Source organism: Coccinella septempunctata, chromosome 8, assembly GCF_907165205.1.
Source record: "Coccinella septempunctata chromosome 8, icCocSept1.1, whole genome shotgun sequence".
Classification (NCBI taxonomy): Eukaryota; Metazoa; Arthropoda; class Insecta; order Coleoptera; family Coccinellidae; genus Coccinella; species Coccinella septempunctata.
Window position 1 is genome coordinate 24345122 of NC_058196.1, and position 21894 is coordinate 24367015.

The 21894-nt window shown below is 38.7% G+C and overlaps 2 protein-coding genes across 2 annotated transcripts in view; one reads left to right on the top strand and one right to left on the bottom strand.

Moving 5' to 3' along the window:
• Positions 1-4732: 4732 nt before the first annotated feature.
• Positions 4733-8971, bottom strand: LOC123318508 (lysosomal acid phosphatase-like). The gene is made up of 3 exons (XM_044905142.1): positions 8813-8971; positions 8189-8287; positions 4733-5724 (listed from the first exon to the last, which is right to left on the bottom strand). The coding sequence occupies exons 1-3, from the start codon at positions 8903-8905 to the stop codon at positions 4801-4803; spliced, it is 1116 nt and encodes a 371-aa protein (XP_044761077.1). The 5' UTR covers positions 8906-8971; the 3' UTR covers positions 4733-4800.
• Positions 8972-10991: 2020 nt separating this feature from the next.
• Positions 10992-21894, top strand: part of LOC123318378 — a 118382-nt gene continuing 107479 nt past the window's right edge. Inside the window, exons 1-2 of the mRNA XM_044904986.1 lie at positions 10992-11229; positions 16366-21539. Of these exons, the coding sequence (XP_044760921.1) occupies positions 16722-21539 (4818 nt within the window). The 5' untranslated portion in view covers positions 10992-11229; positions 16366-16721. The remainder of the gene's footprint in view (positions 11230-16365; positions 21540-21894) is intronic.

The window sequence follows — 21894 nt, forward strand, 5'->3', positions numbered from 1 at the left end:
TTGACATTGAAATTTTTCAATATATCCTCGTATATTTTAAGCGTGGGGTGAGTTATCAGAGATTCGAATCTTGCAGATTTAAATTTTCTAAGGTGTCTCTAATAGCAGGTTTTGATTAACGTAAAGGAGCTATTTGCTTGTCTGCCTATATCCACACAGTGAAAAACCATTCACAAATCCAACGCCCGGAGGCAAGTCGTTAGAACGGGGTATTTGCCTAAATTTCAAAATATATGTTATTGAAATCTTTACATCTCAAATATATCGAAATATATTTTTTTCGAATTTTAACATATTGCATTTTGTCTGTATTCACTTTCGAGAATTCTGATTTCAGAAGTGCTCTCTTATGAACATTCTACGTCATTTTCACAATCCGGCAACGCTCTTCGAGTCAATAATGGTCATCAAAGTTTTTTAATCAACATAGACGTAATGAATATCAAGTTTTGTGATCACATTTGACAAGAAAAACACACAATGACACAAAATGTCATCGATTTTAAGAAGGTATAGACACAGATTCCAGAAACAATTTTATGCTTTCTGTGGATATTTTCTTGATCGGTTCCACTGTTGTCGAATTAACAAAAATTACCAGACTTTAGTAAAGGCATTCTACGTCACAAGCTTTCACATATTCGAATGTTTACTAAGTTTCGAAGGGTGTATTTCTGAAATTTCTGAATTTTGAAGCGAATCTTTCAGGTGTTGGATAACTAATGGAAAAGGGTTTCCATAAATAATTTTAAATTCGATTTTGGAGTTTTAGGAAACTTGCCCACTCTCGCGAAAGCCTTGCATAAGCAAGTTTTCGTGGAAAAAAACGAAAACTGACGCTGTCCGGCACTAAAACCAAGGCCACCTAAACAGAACATTCCTCTGCAGGAAGTAATGAACCATCAATTAGCCCGAAACGGAACCCCTACCTTTTTGCCGAGCGGCACTACTCTTTTGAACTCTCGAATGAATAGGTGAACACGTGAGCTGCCCCTTCCACAATATCTTCGCCTCTTTGTCTGACGCATAGGTGCCGGTTAACCGGTCGAATTCCAATGGGGTTGGAGAGTGTGAGCTCTCGAATTTTGTATCTGCGCCACGACCCTTCGAAAGTCCCCGAGGCGTAAGAGCCTTGATAACGATATGTGATTTCGTATCGAAGAAATATAGGCCCAGAAGAGGCAGATGGTAGGTTTGGGACGTTCTCAAAGAGCTGTCGGATGCAGATTTTATTTTCGATGGTTGGCTTTGTGAATGCTCTTTTCGTCGACGAACAACAGGATGGAAGGGCCTGGAAGAACGACAAGGGACGGTCTCGGTTGGAAGAATGTGAAAGGAAACTTTATTCAGGATTTCCGTTTGACCCGAAGAGCCGAATTTTTGGTGGCTCCTAACTGTTGCTGCCTTTTCTTCGTGCACGAACATTTCATGTTACACCATTGTGATTTACTAGAATAGAAAGCCTTAGAGATCTCTCCGAATACAGAGTTTATATCGTTCAATTGTTCACAGTTTCAGAAGAAATTTGAACAATATTGCTAAACAATAAAAAACGTGATATTGTGGATATTTCTTGTGACCGGCTGTTGTGGAACAGATCAAATAGGCCAGAAACCTTTACATCGGCTGCATAAATTAGTTCGGTCCGTTTTTTAAGCTCAAAAAGGCATTTAGTCCAGAACAAACTGAAAATTTTAATTATACAGAACTAATGACTATTACTTTTTTCTACCTATCAGAGAATTTTTGAACTCCATATCGAAAAAAGCCTGGGTTTTGAGGCATTCCTTGTTGGAAGTCAAGTCAAGATTTGAAACATCTTGCTGCATCCTCATGGGAAGATAGGTTGTCCGGAGAAAGGCTTGTCTTCAACTCTCAAATTACCATTCTTGAAAGGTCGAAAGCGTTCCCTACATGATTTATCAGTTGGGGCATTGTACCGCAAACTAGAACAAGCATTCGATGCATGTCAGCTGCACTTCTCACCCAATTGAAGCAGAAAACTTCCACAAATACTGTTTAGGTAATACATAATCCAGCATATTCAACACAGTAAAAGAAGATTTTGCATAGCATTCACCTACCACTATGAGGTATTGATAACTGTCGAAGCCTTTTCTCCGAAACGCACAGAACCAATTTGTTCTCCTAATATACAGAGTGTATTTGAAGATGAGACTTTTTTCAGCAGAAGGTAGAACTGGTCAAATTGAAGCGTTTCACCAAAAATCACCTATAGAAAACTTTCAAAATGACAAGTTGAAAAAAAATGTGAAAATGATTATTGAAAGAGATGCTAATACGACCGTAGACAGTTTGTTAGCTGAATTATCGCAAAGCGGTGGGAAAAAACTTATCTCTTGATTCAACCATGTCTTTTCGTTTAGGATATTGGCTCGTTCGATATTTACGTGATAATGAAAATGGAAACTTAGGATTGCTGTATTTTTCTCATTATTTTCTAGTGACTTACACGATTTTATGAAATAGCTCATTTCGATACCGACTAACAGAAGAGACACAAGTGTAAAAAATAGAATACTTCAAAATCTCACCATAAAAATTCGTCTAAATAATTCACGAATTTTTTCACAATGGGCATCACAATTTTCTTGTTCGAACATTCCAACAATTTTCGTAAAAATGGGATGAAATGGGGAAAAACATAGCACCTTTTTTCAACATAACTAACATAAGCACTTTCAAGAAACTGCCTCGATGAACTTGATACTGAACCATTCAATGTCCAGCCATATGTTTATGTTTTATTTCGTTTTTGCGATGCCGGAGTCACCTTCCACAGTCCCGTACTTGAAATTCAATGAAATTTTGTCAAATTTCTAGGGGTTGTATCTCAGCCATCTTGGATAAATATGCTATAGAGACAAGTTTTGGTTGAATGACTTATATTGATGAGTTCTACCTTCTGTCAAATAAAGCCTCACCTTTGAGAACACCATGTATATGAGCTTCGGAAGTGTAGAAGTTGCAACCTGTTTTAGTCTTCAGTTTTTCGAATTTCTTTCTCTTTCCTATTTTCCAATAGATAACTACTGATATAGGTATGATGTATATATATGTGTGAAAATAGAAACTTCTACATAATTTAGTTTAATACAAATGTTGATTAGGCATACAAATGCGTCTTCAGATGTCAATCGTATTGAATCAGAGTAGAGGAATACATTTTTGAAAAAAATTCAACTTTTTTATAAATACGGCAAATTGAAATTAAGTGCACTTTTGTTTCAGTTTCAAGAATTATTTCAACCATCTGTGGTTGAATGAATTCATCTGAATATTCTAGATTTGCTACGTGAAAAAGTTTATGGAGGTCACTCATACACCAAGTATAATATATTTTTTTATCGCAGAGCTCATTTCCATCATTGTGACTTATCACGAGAATATTATCTTGAATATTAGCATGCGAATGTTTGCCCACCCCATTCATGTTCACACAATTTTGTCAGAGGAATTCTTAGAATCCGTATATTACATTGGAAATTTCATGCAATGAACATTCCTCACAGAATGCAAATAGACAAACTGACTTTTGACTGTTTCTGATCACTTATTTCATTTCTACTATCACATTTGCTAAGGATAGCCCAATTTTTTTAGGGATCGAAATATATGTGGTACCAATTTTTTGAATGAGCTTGGAGTAGACAAGTTAAAGTTTCTCTCCATTCGAAACAAATTGACGATCAATTATTTTTTTTTTGGAGGCTAATATTCACAACAATAAGATCATTCGATATTTTTCAGGATTCATTTTGAATAAACTTCAGAGGAATTTCTTTTTTATTTTAGTTCCATATAATAAACTTCCATCAAGTAGAGACTGAATCAATCCAACAAAATCCTCTGTTGATTGTCTCAGTACAGAAACACTGCTAGACGAACATCAAAACAGCATCTTATATATGGGGTTTTAGTATACTTTAATAAATGAAGAGTTCTACTCTGGGTATTGAATTAGCAAGGCAATAAACTTGAAGGGAGCGTGCATAAACCAGCACGAAGGCATCACTTATGCATGCAACTTTATGCCCCATTTCTTCCGTATATAATGTTATGGTCTCGCACTTTTCAGCTTTGACACGATTAGGAAAAGCGATAATTTTACTTCCACGATAAGGGAACCACTCCCACGAATTTGTCGACTCCGCATTTGATCGATTGTTTTTTATCAGTGAACTGAATCGGGAAATCCCAGTGCACTTTTTAAGGGAAATTCAACAGAAGAAAAATATGACGTATGATATTTTGATTTCGTACTGTTGAAACAGGAAAAAAAAGCTTTCCACTGAGACCCGAAAAACTGATTCTTCACATTTTTTTAACATTTTTCATTCAGTGTTTTTGTCTATGTAGACTATCATAAAAAATGGTGCATTTATTCCTTCAGGCAACAATGCACACAAAACAGTAACACATGATTCAACATTTCGACGAATAGTTTTTTACAGTAAGTAGAAGAGCGAAACCGTTTCCGGACCAAAAGTGTGAATGAAGTAGGTATCTCTATATGAGGACTAAAGGAGAGCACCCACAAAAGTAGCGTTGCACTGACATGGCACATACATGACAAAGGTAATGCAAAATAATAACTTCACTCAGATGTTCGACTTCTTAAAATTATGAATCGCATTTGTCATGTATGTGTCATGGTCAGTTCTACGCTTCTTTGGTGGGCGCTCCCACTAGAAATTGTTTACAACCTCAGTAAAATTGAATCAGGATTTATTAATTTCAGTCAAATTTCCCGAGTAACAATTAAATTGTTGTCATATTTCATTCCAAAAAGGTTTTCGTAATGTTACATTCTTCTATAACTTGAGTATCATTCATCCTCAAAGGTTCCACAATTCTCAAAAAGTCTTCCAGGTCACACTCAACGCTACACTTCTTCATCTTGAGAACTTCCAATCCTTCCTCTGTCTTATACAGCAGTTGAACAAATGGCTTCGACGACTTGGTGTCATTCCTGAGTTCGAAGATCAACGCACTGGCAAAGGGCGCTTCTCTGAATACTTTCAGTGCATTAGATATATCGCAGATATTCGTTTGATGCCCAGTAAACAGAACAATCTTCTTCGCAATCAACTTCTTGGTCAAGTTGGTACTAGCGGCCTCGAAGTGCTTCGAGATTTTATCGAAGAAAGGACCAGTACCAAAACGAGCCAATTCGCTGTCGTAAGTTGAAACCTTGAAGGTCTGATCTGACCATTGCTTCATGACGTCCGGATAAACCGAGTGCGTCCAATTGGGTAGTGTTAAGTTATTCAGTTCTTCAATCCTCAACGTATCGTACCATGGCTGGATATCTGTGAAACTTTCAATCTTCACCCCCAGGTTAGTTTCGAGATATGCGTAAAGCGCGGAGTTCAAAGCGTCGATTTCCTTGAACTCAACGGAGTTTAAGAGGTCCTGGTATATTTCTTCGTATCTGGGGCAGATACTGCCCATCTCGAAGATGTAATCTTCAGATTTCGGCTTCGAATGTATCGGTATCGGTCTCCAGGGTAAGTTCGGATTCCAGATTTGGTCTTCTGTCGGCGGATAAAGGCCAGCCAAATTGGATGCGGCTGACATGAGGCATCGATCAGCGGAAGCCGATCTCACGTAGATGTCTTTTTTGTTGTATTTGGACGGGATGAAATCTGCATATCTTTCTCGGAGCCATCTGCCTAAATTATAGTGCTGCTGAATTCCCACCTGAAAATTATTTTTACGTGAGTTTTTTTTTAACCCAAGATTTCATATTATACAGGGTGTTTCATCAGTCGTTAGCCATAGCCTAATTGTGAATGCAGATCATCCAGGCATTTCAGAAAACTTGCTTGTTTTGTATCCTAAGGCTATTAGTTTCGGAGATACAGGGTGGTTCATGAACATTGGCCTGAATTTTCGGTAGCCTTAACTCTGGAATGCAAGGTCCGATTTCGATCAAATTTTATGGGTTTGTTCACTTCGGAATGCTCTTTCAAACGGTCCATGAAACATCAATATTTTCAGGGCAGTACTCGGAATATCATGATTTTTCTTTCAAGCCCCAAAATCTATATTTTTTACATTCCTTACAGAAATTTAGTTATCGCCATGAAAAACTACATAATTTATTCTAAGGAATTCAATATTCACTTTGCATAGCACACTCGTCACAAGGGAATAGGGACCGGTCCAATTAATATTTTATGACATTTTTTCGAAATGCGGTCCTGTTTTTATTCCTTCGGTGATAATATTTATTGTTCTTTGCCGAGATTCTCGATTATTTTAAATTCTGTTCGATTCTTTTTCATTTAAAATGAAAAAGGGTTGAGCAGAATTAAAAAAAATTCAAAATCTCGACCGAAGACAATGAATAATATCACCGAAGAAATAAAAACAGAACCGAATTTCGAAAAAATGACCTAAAAAATGAATTCGTCTGGTGTCTATTCCCTTGTGACGAAACTAATAGCCTTAGGATACAAAGCAAGCAACATTTCTGAAAGGCCTGGATGACCTGCATTCACCATAAGGCTATGGCCAAAGAGTCATAAAACACCCTGTAGAAAAAAGTGTAATTTTTTTGTGTTCTCATTAAGGACATATGATTTATCTCTACTCATCATTGACGTAAAATAATGAAGAAACGGACAAAAATTAAACAACTAATCAACTTTTGGAATATTGATAATATAAGAATGAATTTCACTTGAATTTTAATAGTGCCTTAACTGAAAGGCCTTAACTTGAGCCCTGCCTTGAATTTGTTGGTGCAAACTACCATAGAAATTCCAAATAGTTACAGTAAAAGTCATCCAAACTGTTCTTGGTGCTTCAACTTCACTGTAAAAAAAGGTGTTTGATGAAGATGAAGCAAAAATGAAGAAGATGATCGCTTGTCCTTGATATGAAGAAACATGGGGTCAAATATGCATCCCTTCTGAGATATAGGGTGTCAGAAATGGGAACGCAACAAAACTTAAGATTTGTGCATTCTTGATCCCACTTTTCTTCAAACAATATCAATGGTTTTTTTCCGCAACTCCAGTGAAAACCCTGTAAAAATTAAAAAAGTGCGATTTCTTATTCAAATATTTCATACAATTGTTTGGATCAGACAATGTTGGAAATATGTGAGAATTAAAAGTGAATCTTTCATAACAGCAGGTACATCGACCTTTCATTTCTTCCAATCAATAGTTTGGCTATTATTCTCTGGAATTCAGCTTCGAATAGATATGAAATTATCTCCAAATATATCAAGTACGCACGTGTAGCTGACAAGGATCTTTTTCAATCAAAATTTCTATTACAATAAAAACTACTTCATTTGATTGCCTGTTTACATACTCCAATAAAAATGATAATGATCTCAAATTGATCTTCAGCAATCTCTATAGTAAATATACATATTGTTAGATATAGGTGAATGTATATTGTAAACAGTGCTTCAATAGTTTGATGAATCAGCCAAATATTTGGGAGAGAGTTTTGGTAAAATCGAAAAGGAGTATTCACGAAATATCTTGTTTCTGTGGAAAAGATAAAAATGCCATTTTTACCAAATCTTGCTCAAATGTCTCAAGCCGTTTCGGAAAAATCTAGGAATTCGTAGGTATTTACATATTTGGAATACATTAAACGCCCTGTATCTTGGCAACAAAGCATTTCCAGATAAAGGCCTACAGGACCTTCCTGACTGAAAATAATTCAGAGAAAAATATCCTGAATTTGTTCGCAATACGGATTAATTCAAATGCATACTACCCGCTTATATGAATATCAACAAGTGTTACGATCTGAATTGAACTAGCCAAGTTGCCATCATCAGGACCCCAAATGGACTACGCTACATAGAAGAAAAGCAGATGCTGACCATGGTTTCGGTCTCCTTTGACCTCGTCAGAGCAACATAGCTTCTTCTCCGATGGAGAACGTTCAGAATTGATGGACTCTTATCCAATACTGGCAAGTGCTATCGAGTACTATCTAGTGAAGAGAGCACTGCTGAGTACTGTACAGTAACACAGAGCGCAATGTTTATGAAACACACTGTATATGAAAAATAGCGCGGTTTGAAATGAAAACCGAAAAAATTGAAATTTTTATACAATTTAGTTTTTCAGAAGATATCAGTTTTGTGCGTTACTTTTCACTCACTCCGTGTGCAAATTTAACTTGAACTTACATTCGTCAATTCGCCTCTTCCTGCTGGCCAATATTTGTGGTCGCTGTAAGGATCCAGAGGTGCAAACTTGGTTGGAGTACGATCTCCATGTCTAGCGATCTGCAAGAAGTAAAGTTGGATTTTAAAATTGAATCGAAACTTTGGTGGAAATTTAATGGCAGAAATTCACGAATGTCTCGTGTAGATAGTGTGCAGCACGATTGGTCTAAGTTTTACGATTGCGTGATGGCAACATTACTATGATTATGAAAATTATTCGTCTTTCAGGAGCCGTTCTTATGGAACACTTTCATTTTGTCGTAAAACTGTGGATTATAATAGCTACACTCAAAACTAACCTGACACCTTTGTTAAACGGCTGATGATTTCAGCATGCTCTGCCGAAGAATAAAGAAATACATTTAATTTTTTGGTATTGTATCATATATATTGTGTCGTTTGTAACTTTTCTCAGAAAAATTTTATGCACCTACAAGAAATCAGAGTCTTGTAATTTTTTCAAAGAAGTGTCTTGAGGACCATATTTTGTACGTGTGCAAACATACGCCTCTTCCAGGTTTTGAGCAGTGTACTTTCTGTGAACTCGAGAATATGAAGGTCACTTTTATAAATCGATTCACTCACCACAACAACTGAGATTAAATTGCTGTTATTCGTTGCCTGAGCAGCTACACAAACTATAACTAAACATATTATTATTAACGACTTCATCTCCATCGTAATGTTGCACTACAACATCAATACCAACGGCACTATTATATTGGTTGATAACGTTATCTCTAGCATGCACTCAACAGAATTTTCAATTACTAATTGTGCGGAGAGTAATTCTCATCTGTCTGATGGATTTCCCAGTTTGCTGATTGAATAGCTCTGATTTCTACAACTGGTGATGTGTTTCCATTCGTCTTTTAAGATATGTTAAGTTGTGAATATGTTAGGAAAGGTCAATTTTAAATTTCCCTCTTTTTGACAAACAGTATATGTCTCAATTATTTTTTTTCTTCAATGGAAAGCTTACATACTTACTTACATATTTTATGACTCTTCTTTGGGGGTATATCAAGTTAGACATTAGTACCAACATCAAATTCTCATTCTTTGTTAGTAAAAATGATAAGTGAGGAAAGCAGATCTTCTCTCTAAATGATGCTACCCCCCCATTTGCAGTTTAATTTTTTTTACAAGAATGATGAACAGATATTTTGTTTCCAATAATTATTCAAAAATACGAAAGCTTAACATAACGGATAAAAAAACACGAAAACTCCGTTTCCGTAGATTCCACGACATTTCATAAAAATTAGGATTTACTTTGCGATAGGAAATTTAGCACAAATCTTTTTGTGAAGATGAAGTAACGAATCTTTGTCTTATTTCTCTGCTTCAAATGCCTTTTCATCATGTAAAGCAGAACATCGTAGTGATCGCACAAAAAAGGTACCTATTCATAAAAATCGACAATCCTGGTATCAAACGATGATCAGGGAAAATCGGGAGGGTGGAAAAAAATGAGTGCAAATCTTGACACACCAATTCTACGCCGAAGACGTGATAGCACATTTTTCACGTATCAATAAAATCCCTATCGCGGGTTTCATAGCGCAAAATTGGTTTATTTTTCCGCTTTCTCATCATAAAATGTCCATATCGTCGAATAGGCGATAGGAAATTTATGTAACTTTCATTTTCTCCCCGAATTACCAGTGTATCGATCGACGTATCGTTCACGGGTAACTGCCACTTAACAACCACCCATTTGTTACGCGAAATATTCAATAAAACGAACCTCGATGAGGTTATGATGGAGTTATTACACCGATAAGGACCAAAGTCCTTTGTCAGTATCTTTCGCACGTAGATAAAATGATACTGGAGTGGTGAATATAAGAAATTATGGTTGGTTGGTTGGTATAAATTTGCGCACGACAAGGTTTTTCAATCAGGAAATATTATTGGTCGCATTCAGCGGACGAAACAGTTGCGCAACTGTTACCAAACGCTAGCGTAAACGTTCGGTGACATATGCGCTACATTCTCAACACGTTCTGGAGCGGACGCCACTTTTGGGAGCGGATTTGATTTGTGCTAGGTAGCGGTAGCGGAAAGGAGCAAAAGTTGGACTTGAACTGAGTAGGTAGTTGTTATTTAGTGTGGAAGATGCACGAGCTTGAGTTTGTTGAGGAAAATAAAATGAAAATTGATGGAAGGTAATAAAGAAGGATGTTAAATAAGTTATAGGAAATATACTAGAGCAACAAAGTAATTCGTCAGAATTCTAGGTTATGTTTTTCACAAAAAAAAACTGACTTAACCAGCGCAAGGTTAACGAAACTTAAAAAATCCGTTTGTTTACTTCTTTCCTACAGACTTCTCAACTAATCAGCTGATAGTGACAGCTCGTTGGACTGCCTTATCCTATCTCGGCTTGCCAGCGAACGTTCAACATGTTCCCGACCGCTACCGCTACCGATGGGTAGCAGAAGCGTTTTGCGCTCCGTCCGCTGAATGCGACCATTGGTTATTTGGGGGTAAAAAACTCATAGCTATATGTTTTTATAGGTTCAGACGAATTGCAATAAATCCAGGACATTTCTTCGCTGAACGACAGGAATACAATAATATTATTTCATCACCTTTTATGTACTATTATACAGAGTGACTAAAAATCATAGTACAAAATTTATGTTTTCGGTGAAGATGATTGGAGAGAAGACAATATTCGACTACTGAAATTCAAGAGAAATATCCTTCAGCAGTGAATTTTGTTTCATATGATTCCGAATCCAGTGTAGCGGTGAAATCATGTTTCTCTCACCTCTGGCCAATTAATTTTGGGCATCCACGTGAGATCTCTGAACCGCAAAGCTGACTGGTCCTCTTTGTTATCCTCAATAACAATTTCGACCTCTTATGTTCTTTTTCCTTATTTTGCTCAGTTTATTGCTTCGCAATACTGAAGGATCTTTCTCTTTCAGGTAGAAATTGGAGTGAAATTTAGAAATATAGTTTAAGTAATATGAGGACCATTTCGATAACAGGTGGAGTATCTATTGTTATTTGACATCTATCGTCCTTTTTTTTTTCATCAAACTATCAAATGAAATTAGGGCCTAGAACCTCAATTGGTTTGTTTATATTCAGTATCCTGATTTGATTCATACTACATTAAAAGCTGTGGGGTGAGTGGATATTTTCCACAAGATGTAGTGAACTGATAGGCATAAAACACATAATCTGGCAGAGCTAATCGTTTACAATACATTAAGCTGCTTGAAAAACGAATTTTTATTTTGCATTTATTTGTTTTTTCTCTTCAGTAAAACCCAATTTTTTTTCTTATATGTACAGAAAATATGTATTTATAGTGGCAGAATGCAAGAAATGCGGAAATTCTCCTAAAAACTGGAATTCTGAAAATTCCAAATTAATTATTCTATTCACATTCTATACAAAGCTGTCCTCTGCGTGCATAACTACCTTCTCTGCGTACTTTTCAAGTACCAAGTTATTGACAAGTTGTGGCAACAGATTACGGAGTTCTTGAAGAGTTTCTGGATAGGGTCTGTGGGCATCAAGACCTCTTCAAAATTGGTCCCAAGCGTGCTAGATTTGATTCAGCTCAGGGGAACTTGAAGGCGATGCTTGATTGAAATATCCTGGTTTTATCTAACAGTTATTTTAACCAAGAGCTGCTTGAGACTAGTCCGTTCTAGAGTTTATAATCCTTCGGAGTACTAATGAACTCTGCCATCGAAAAAATATCTACTCCAAACCACAATTTCTCCTACTCGAAAAGGATATACTTCCTGGATAGGGCAGAGGCGTCTCTTTGCAATCTGGACCCTTCAGTGAAGAGTACCTATCGCCATAAATCTATCTAGTTAACCCGCTTCAGTGCCAACTCTTCAACGAAAGTGAGTTAAACTCTTCTTAGCAACCATGTTGATGTTGAATTGTGTTCATGGGGACTTTTTTTTTACCTGAAGCATTTTTAGAAAACAAACACAGTTCTCCAAGTCAGTGAGTCTGTCTTCTCGTCAAAAGAGTTAAACTGCCTTCTGCGGGGGTTGTAACACGTGGTCTTGGTCTACTACTTCTCCGTTAGCATCGTCATCGGATTAAAATCAAAATTCGATTTTTGATTGCGTAACTGGCTATAGGCAATGAGATCACTTCCTATGGGTGTCGTGCTATTTTGGTATATAAGAAAATGAAAAAACCGATGAACGCGCCGCAAGGGCGTCAAAGTTAACGCTTGCCTTAACTCGTTGTGGGCTTGGAATAGACACTGATCTATCAATATAAAATGAACAATCGTACAACTCTCTGGAAGAACACTCCTAGACTCGCAGAGGTGAAAAAGATCATAGTACTTTCACAAAACTATAACATAAAGCTCCCGAGATCACCACGACTTGAATTTAGGGTAGAAAGTGAGATTGCTTTCGCATGGGTGAGTCAGCAGATAGAACGTGGATTGGAAGAAGAAATAGCTGAACACGTTATACGCAAGTTTTCAGAACTCCTGTCTTGCTATACATATGGGGAAACATCGAGGTAACAGACAAGGGTGGATTTACCAGACTCTATAATGATAATCAATTACGCACAAAATTGTTAATCAAAGCCTGATAGTGCTAATTTTTCAGTTCAATCAATTATTGGTAAAAACGGGTTACTCTAAAATCACGTAACTTAGAAGAAAACAGGCGTATTAGACAACTAGCTGAAATTGTTAACAAGTCAATTGAAAAATCAGTCAAAACTTGTTTCAGACATCTTAAAGCCTCTACACAAGCTCAGAGTGAAGGCTACATACACAAAGTCACGTTCCTCATCAATCATTCTGTGACAGGTGTCCTAAAATTCTTCCAATCGCCTAGAATTTTCCTCTATACTCTCGATTCAATCGAAAAAACAACTTTTTTCTTCGAATGAGAATCCAGTAGGCTGTACGCTGTGCCCGCAGAAGGGGGAATATTCATGATTTGTCCGTGTCATCTGTCGCAAGTTGAATACAGGTCGCGTCGTCGGCCTGAAAATGAAATTAGAGCCGGCAGCTAGGGATTCTCTCGGCAGCCAAATATCTCCTCCAGTGGCACGTTCGATTCCGCCGGAGATGCGCATGCTCCCGTTCTAAATATAGCTGGCGGACCAACATCAAAAATTTAGGAGGTTAAGGATACTACGTTCCGACTTCATGGCTGGATCAGATTGAAACGAGAGTAAAAGCCTGAATGGAGAAGAAAAAAAATTGAGAGAATTCAGGGTTGAAAATCCAGAGATCGTGAATTTAAATGCTAGGGTAATCAAAGAAGAAGAGCAGTCATATTTTGTTTTTATTAAACTTCAATGGAAACCATTCTCAGCAATCTCCTGATTGTACTGAAGTTCAGAAAAAATTCCTTTTCTTCTTTTGGACTTGATTGATTTTGACCTGCTAGTTTGTCTAGCTGTTTTATATATTCGACATTTTCGCCACCTGTGGTGTTAATCTTGGAGGAGTATCCCTGATATATGATGACATATTATTGTCGAAAGCGATCGTTTCTTATCAATAAAAGACTTCACACTGAAGTACCGACTTTTCTTCATGTCTGTTATCATTCTCCCTCAACACCCTTTTGCATTGTCAGCAAAACGTTCGATGTAGCAAGCCTTAAAATTCCATCCCATGCCTTCAAGTTTCTTTTCCAATCTTTTTTTGTTGTCCTTTTGCACGTGGTTTACTATTCATTTTGAATGTTGTCTTTGTTATTTTTCAAGGTTTGTTAAGTTGTATTCTTTAATATTCTCATAATTTTTTTTAACCTGTTGTTAGTGTTTTGTTAAAATCGATTTTTTAGTCCTCCCATCAAATGAATTTCTTGTTATTCTTCGTCCATTGAATAATTTAATGCTTTACGCCTTGTTTTTTCCAATAATTGGAAGATTTGAAATAATTTTAATAATTCTATAGTCGATCAATTACGTTCTTCTGCCTACAAGCTCTACATGACAGGATCGATGCAATTTGATCGAATAAAAAAGCTTCGAATCGAAAATCATTTCCAGCTTAGGAAATTAAGTTCCCTAAATGTGTTATGATCCCGAAAAACGTGAATGTTGTCTGTCAAATCATAACCTATGAAGGCCATTCAACCCCTGTCAACATCAGCATATTTTGCTCAGTATTTTTTCACTGTGTAACAACAATAAGGTCGAACATAAAAATTTTATGTTGAGTGTCTGCGATTGATGTTGTCGCAAATTTGCATAACCCCCTTTTCGCACTCCCACGCTCTCTATTCTCCCTTCATTCCCTCCCGAATTCTGGGCATCACCAGATCGTGCGAATGCCCTGCATGCTCGAATGTTCCGACCTAACCGATCGTTAAAAACCGCAAATGTGCGGTAATGGAAACATCAGAAGACCCCGGTATATTCTGATGCTCCGTTCTGGTAATAAATATTGCATAAGCTATAAATTCTAACCAGCAGCTCACCGCCTATCTAGAACTGGGGATAGAATTGCTCTCCACCTTCAGGTCGCTTCATTATTGTTCACCCCAAATCTCACAGAAACAGAGAAAGATTTTTGCGTTATTTGTCTGCCTAATTACTTGGGAACTAGATTCACCAAATTACCTGACTTTCTGGTCAACTAAATAACCTGTCATCGAAGTACTCAAGTCAATGTGTTACTCATTCTTCCGAGTCATTCATTTTTCCAAGTCAATAAAGACAAATTTCAAAATAATAATTCATAGAAGAAGATTATATGCGAATAAGGTGGAGTAGGAAGAAGTACTCCAATAATCGAATTTGTAGCACAAAGGAATCATTAGCCATTAACTATCAGTTAATGATTCGATAAAGCAGAAAGAACAGTTAAACAGTAAAACTCCATTTGTGGAAAATAATAAGTTTATTCATCAATGTCAAGAAAAATGAATATAGGTCGAGAAATAACATTAGCCACATAAAGAATTCAACGGCAAATGCATTTCCATCGCGTAAATAAAACAAAGGAACTATGCAATTAGGGTGAATAATTTATTGAAGTTTATCTTTGTTGTCTCAAAATTTCATATTAGTGATAGTGAAGAACTCGTTGTGATCAATATTTGATATACTGAAACGATAATATGCCATATTTTTCATGGCACCGGAAGAATCTAAGCTTGACATCCACTTTATGTCAATGTTTTGGCAGAGAACAACAGTTTGTCTCTGGTTGTGGGTTCAATATACAGAGTGATTCTTTGACATGTACATATATTTTAGCAGAGGATTACTGATATCGGGGGATATGCTCCTACACCCTACCATTTTGCCCAATTCCGCTCGGTTGAGAAGATACATGCTGTTAAAAATCCATAAAAAAAATAGTTATTTTTGTACCAAGGACGAAAAACAGTCTATTACAGTCGAGCCTGCAGATTGTTAGCCGAGGATATCAGCAGGCGAGACAATATAGACAGTTTTTTGCCGAGGTGCATATTGCATTTTTCGTCGACCTCACATACCTTTATGAAAGTAAGAAATTACCCGCTTTATGGCCCCATCTAGGTAATTGGCAATTCCCTGAGCTCTGGTGAAGTGTTACTGTTATCCATATCGCTATCAGTATCCATTTTTGATCATACTGAACACTAACATTCAGACCACGTTCCTAATTCACTGGTAAAATCTAGCTGATTTCGTAAAGAATTAATTTGACAACATCAACTGACAGTTATTGTCACAATAACTCATGTTTTTATCAAATTCTGTATTCACAAAATTGATTCAATCGGCCCGGGATCTGATATATTGCTTAGTGAAACAGCCGGACGAAAAGTGAATCAGGACGAAAAGTACCCGCCTTAAAGAATTGTCGATTTTTCGTTCGGAAATTAGTACGTTAAATGTCATTTTTTGTTCTGATCGATGAAAAAAGTAATTTTCAGTAAATCTCAAAAACGGCAAAATAAAACAGAATCATTTTCGGAATTTCAATTGATATTTTGAATCTTCTGCGGTAACAAAATTCCACCCATATCTTTTATTCTCTCATTATTACTATTACATTCGATGGTATTTACTATTCGGTACAAACAGGTCGATCTTTTATCGAGATTACAGAATCGTATTACTGAGGCATTCACTCGAAATAGGAACAATGAACTAACATCGTTAATTTTCTCTTACAGATGGCACAAACAAAATCGTCCAAAATTCTCGAGCACAGAACTGATCCTAAAAGAGAATTAAAAAAAATTAATTGTCTAACAGACTCTCTCGCGTAAGAACCACAGTGCGATAAAATGCGCTTCGGAAGGGTGATAGATGGAGACGGCAGGGAAAGGGCCTTCTTTCCAACGATGCCAAATCATCCCCACCAATCCCAAGGCACCACGTAATGCTGAAGTCCGAAAAGTGCGAAACGTTGTAGCCCCGAAACGGTTCCAATTGATAAAAGTGCGGAAATATGAGTGCGTTCGGTCATCGGGTGACAAGATAATGTGTGACAGTGCATCGTTCAGATCGATATGCAGTGCGTGACAAAATGAGCGAAGAAATAAGACGCGTAGTGGACCATGCTTCGGATGCCATGGCGCCTGCAGTCTCACAGAACAAATACGAAAGTACCGACGATTACGTGATCAACGAGTACATGGAACGTCTAGGTACTCGCTTGAACATTCTAGAAACCGAGCTGAAGTATGCGTGGCGCGCTCTTGACCTCCTGTCGCAGGAGTACATCAAGATGTGGGAAAGGCTCGAGAAACTCGAGGGCCTCCTTTACGAGCAGCAGAGCGTCATATCCCAACTCCTCGACCACTATACTTCTGGCGGTGGTAGTCACATGGGACCAATGGCTAGCGGTGCGGTGGCTCTGCTCGAGGGTCGTTTGAGTGAACTGGAGGTGATCCGGGAAATCCTGGGCAACGGTACCGTTGAGGATGGCCTGGAAGAAGGCCTCGATGTGACAGGTGCCACCACCCATCCCCAAACCGCTGTCATACAAGAACTCGACGAGTGTGACGCAGACGAGTTCAACGTCCCCGATGAGGCCTTCTACAGAAGCCTCAACCAAGCTTACAGGGAAGATTTAGTTGGCTGTGATCCTAGCATTCAAAATAACCAGTTAGATCTCATCTGGGAGGAGAAGGAGGAGGCGGATGAGATGGGGGAGAAGACTGAGATAACTCAGGATCCCAACAGTTGCGAAGAGGTTTACAGTTCCATGGACTATAGGGAATACAAGGGCAATTCGCCCTGCGTAAGCGAACAGGATATAGCTCAACTAAGTAGGATAGATTCTTTAGACCATGTTGCAATCGAAAAACTCAACGAATTAGATAGACTGAGTAACAAATTACAACAAGATTCGGCTAATATAAGGCAACTTCAGAGGAAACTGTTGGAGTCTCCTTTGTCAGTGGCTGGCCTACCTAAAGATATCGCGGATTCTAAAGAAAAAGCGGAACAATTGGACGATAAGATAAGGCAGATGTTCGCGAGTGAGAACTGGAGCTTTTCAAGCGAAGCCAAGAACCACAATGACCTCATATCAATGGCTAAATGTGAACTTCCTAACGCCATTACTAACGTAGGTTACAATACTAGACCTAGCTCGAGACCGAGCTCTAGACTCTCGGTTTCAGATAGCGTCATAGGTACTGATAACGAGGTAGCAGAAGTTTTTAGCGGTAACATCAGAACTCCAACTTCCCCTAGGAGAAGAACGATAGAAATAAGCACATGTACCACTCCCTTCACTACCGTTACTGGTAGATTGGCCTATAGCAATGCCGTGCAACACGCTGAAAACGCAGAAGCGGCTGCAGCCATGCAAAACTCGAAGAACCCCTTCTATTGCAGCGCTTCAGAGTTGAACTCAATAATCGCTGCGACATACGAAGCGGTTACAAACTCATCCCCAGTGTACAACGTCAGATCTGAAAAAGTAAACTCTCCCACACTTTCAATATGCAGTATACGAACCAGGCAGGATGGTTATATTGGTTCGTCGGACAAAAAAGACGAGTCCGTTCGGCCTTCTTCAAGAGCGAGTCCAGCTCACAGCACGACATCGAGAGACATAAATTTGTCGTACAGTCCCAAGTATGGTGACTCTCAGTCTGCATCCAGTCAAGTCTTCCTTGGAACTCATAGCATAGTTCAGCCTTCGTCAATTAGTAGTAAGGATCGTGGTCACCTCAGTCCAAAAGCTCCAAACTCGCCCAGATCGCCAAAAACATCTCCGAAGAAACACAAGTCCAACTCTACGAATATTGTTGCCGCGAAGTCCGACTCTGGCCTGTCTTCGATGAGCGGATGGTCTAGCCTTGAGAAATCTCCGGGTTCTCCGAAGAATGGCTCGCTTAGGTCCTATGTAAACTACGGCGACAGCAGACACTCAAGTTTCGACATGCAGTATAGAAACGTATCCCCCGCTCCTTCTATAAGAGGACAGTATTTGGAGTCCAACACTGACTCGGTGATAGCGCCCGAACTTTTTTCAAACGGTTCCATCTTACCAGGGGGTCATCATCTGTCAGCCTTCACGTCTGTGAAGTCCCCATGTAGCCTTGAAACGTCTGAGGGTTATGGAACGTTCGTTCCTGCCCCAGCTCCAGCTTCAGACATCAACGTCAGTCCCAGGAAGAAACCGAAACACCAACAAGTGTCCGACCCGAACACATACGGTGAATACATGTATAGAAATGATCAACCAGCAATTTATTCGGTGGCAGGTAATCATTCCCAAACTTACACATCGGTGTACACCAGCAACAGTGCTGATTATATCAATCAGACTTTGAATTATCCCGATTTGATCGAGCCTTATGAAAACAACGAATACCAAAACGCCCAAAGTTTACAAGTATACAATACTTTAACGAATACTCAATACCCCGATATTGGTGCAGAATATGCGGAAAGCCACAGAAAATTGGTGAGGGTTCACTCACAACCCAACGATTCTAATAGAATACACAATAACGGCAGTTACAAACCGGGTATCTATCCCACAGCGCTACCATCTGGCGATACTACCTACCATACTTCGCCAGTACGATATGGCACAGAGCCACGTGAATCCAGAACACTAGAATACAATGACGGATCATGGAGGCACAATCAAGAGAACATAGAGTACAGAGATGGAGAATACAATTATCAAAATCCCAATACAAGGGATTATTATGACAGCCCTTACAAAGATAACAGACAACACAAGGATTCCCGAATCCCAGAACAACCCATATACGAAAATCAGTCTCAAATCGACCAGTATAATAAGCAGTGGAACCAAAGACAGGAAATTCCTTTCCTCGAACTGGACCTGAGGAATAGAAACGTCCCTGATTACGTTCAGAACGCTCAAAGCTCTGAAACTGACAATGTTATCATAACGCAGTCTGGATACATCTCTATTTCTTCGGGTATGACGGACTCTAAATCGGAAAGGAAAAAGATCCGACGTAATAATACACTGAAATCAGCCATGAACTCAGTTTCCCATTGGTTGCCTGATCTCCATCTGCCGAAACGTAACAGATCGTATTCCTTGCCTCCTGGTGCGCATCGTCAGGAACTAGATAAAACTCGTCGAACTCTCATGAAGTCCAATGATAGTCCGAGGAAGAAGAAGAAGAACGCAATCGTTTCCACTGTATCGGGAATTTTTCAAAAGGCCAAAAAGAGGGCTTATAATCGGACTCAGTCTTTGTCCGATCCAGAACAAACTGAACACGAATGGATAATGAAACGGGCAAATTCTCTCATTACAGATGTTGACGGGGATAGAAGCGAGGACAGCAGTAGCGCCTTCTCAGAAAACAACTACGATAGAGATAGTTTGTTTCAGAAAATGTCCACCAGCAGACACAGTACCAGAAGAAGTAGCCCCCACGAGCTCCAGAATCAGTTTCACAATCAAGGAGAACAGAAAAATATCGAAAATACTGGAGAAGAAAATCGTACAGAAATGGGTTTCGGAAATGTCGATCAAAAAGAATCCTCACCACCTCTCCGAACAGATGAAGAGGCCTCCAACGAGAATGGAGCATCTATATTCGCGAAAATAGGTGACAATAAAAGAAACTCAACATCGTCAGAAAAGAGCGAAGACGCTGCAGCAGCTGAGCCGAAAATGAAGATTCCAGTATGTAATCCATCTATGGAGTTTGCAGTTTCCAGAGCCCTAGGAAAATACAGACAAAGACAGTCCTCGACAACGTCAGACGAACAATATAGTAACGGTGATACTTCCCTGCCTGAAGAAGATTCAAATATGCACAAACCAAAAACCCCACTTAAATACGATGGTCTCGCCCCACAAAAATCATCGGATAGTCAGTCGAGCGAGTCCAATAAGCCTCATGAAATTGAAAATAACGTTCCTGAGAGTAGTCCATCCTCCATTCCTATGAAAACTCAACTCAATAGATTTTTTCCAAGACATCAACAAAGCTTAGAGATTCCAGGTTATCGTATGAGCCACGAAGAAGAAGATAATAGAAGCACCCACTCCTGGAGAAGCACGTCAAGGGTTTCATCGCGGAGACAGAGTACCGAAGACAGTATAGACAGTGAAGATGAGTGGTACTGTTACGAGTTGAAGAAACTCGAGGAAATGGAGAGACAGTCACAGCTTGAAGCCGAAATGGGTCACGCACTCCAAGAAGAGCCTGAGTTAGAAGATGAATCATACGAGCCCTTAGAAGATGTTAAGGAGAAGATGTCGTTTGTTCTACGAGAACTACGTATGAAAGCGAAGGTAGTAGAAGGTGTTTTGGACGAGAAAGAGAATAACTTACACGTCGTTCAGTCAGCTAAAAGACGTGAAAGCTCTAGAATGTCGAGTGAGTTTGACTCTTCGATTTTTGCCAGGGTCAAACCCCAAAGAATGGGCACTATGGATTCCAGAGACGAATTCGAAGTGAACATCAAAGAAATCGAAGACATGGTCAAGGAGCAGGATGAAGAGCATTCATCTGGAGATACATCTGGTCCAGACAGTCCACACCATAGCACCGATGAATACGAAGAGAACGAGGCTGCTTTCAACCAAGCTTTCGCGCGTTGCATGAGCATTAGAGATAAAGAAGACGAAGAAGAAGCGAAACCAGAGGAGATTCCACCTGCAGAAACAGATACCGCGACTGTTCCTAAAATAACAGTTGAATCTGTTCAGCAAAAAGCAGAAGGCAAAGAAACCGGTCCCCTTGGCAGCAAATGGAAGTTGCTTAAAGCCCTGAAGGAGAAGAAAGCTGAAGAAAAAGAGAAGATTGTCGACAGACCCACAGAAACCCCAACAGAAAAAGATAAAGTGAGTATGTTGGGGTACATGCAAAAATTTTATGAAATACATGTTAGAACCTGAACTGTCCCTATCTCATCAATCCCTGGAACATTTGACGACCGAAATAGCTACAGCTATTCTAGACGAAAACCACTCAAAGCTAGATTGATGTATTGAGAAAACTGCTTATGTATTTAGATTTGTGATAGTAAAATACTCTGACAGCCGCAACCGCCTATTGCTATCCAAAACAATAATATTTATAACAATAAAGTAACTTTGTTAGAAAATTTTTAACGCTTGACATTTAGGTATACCTACTTCTTAGGGCATAAACTTCATTCGTCACCTTTTTAATCGAAAATCACCATGGAAATCAAGATACGAATATGATAATATTGCAGAAAGAGAAATTAAGATTTGG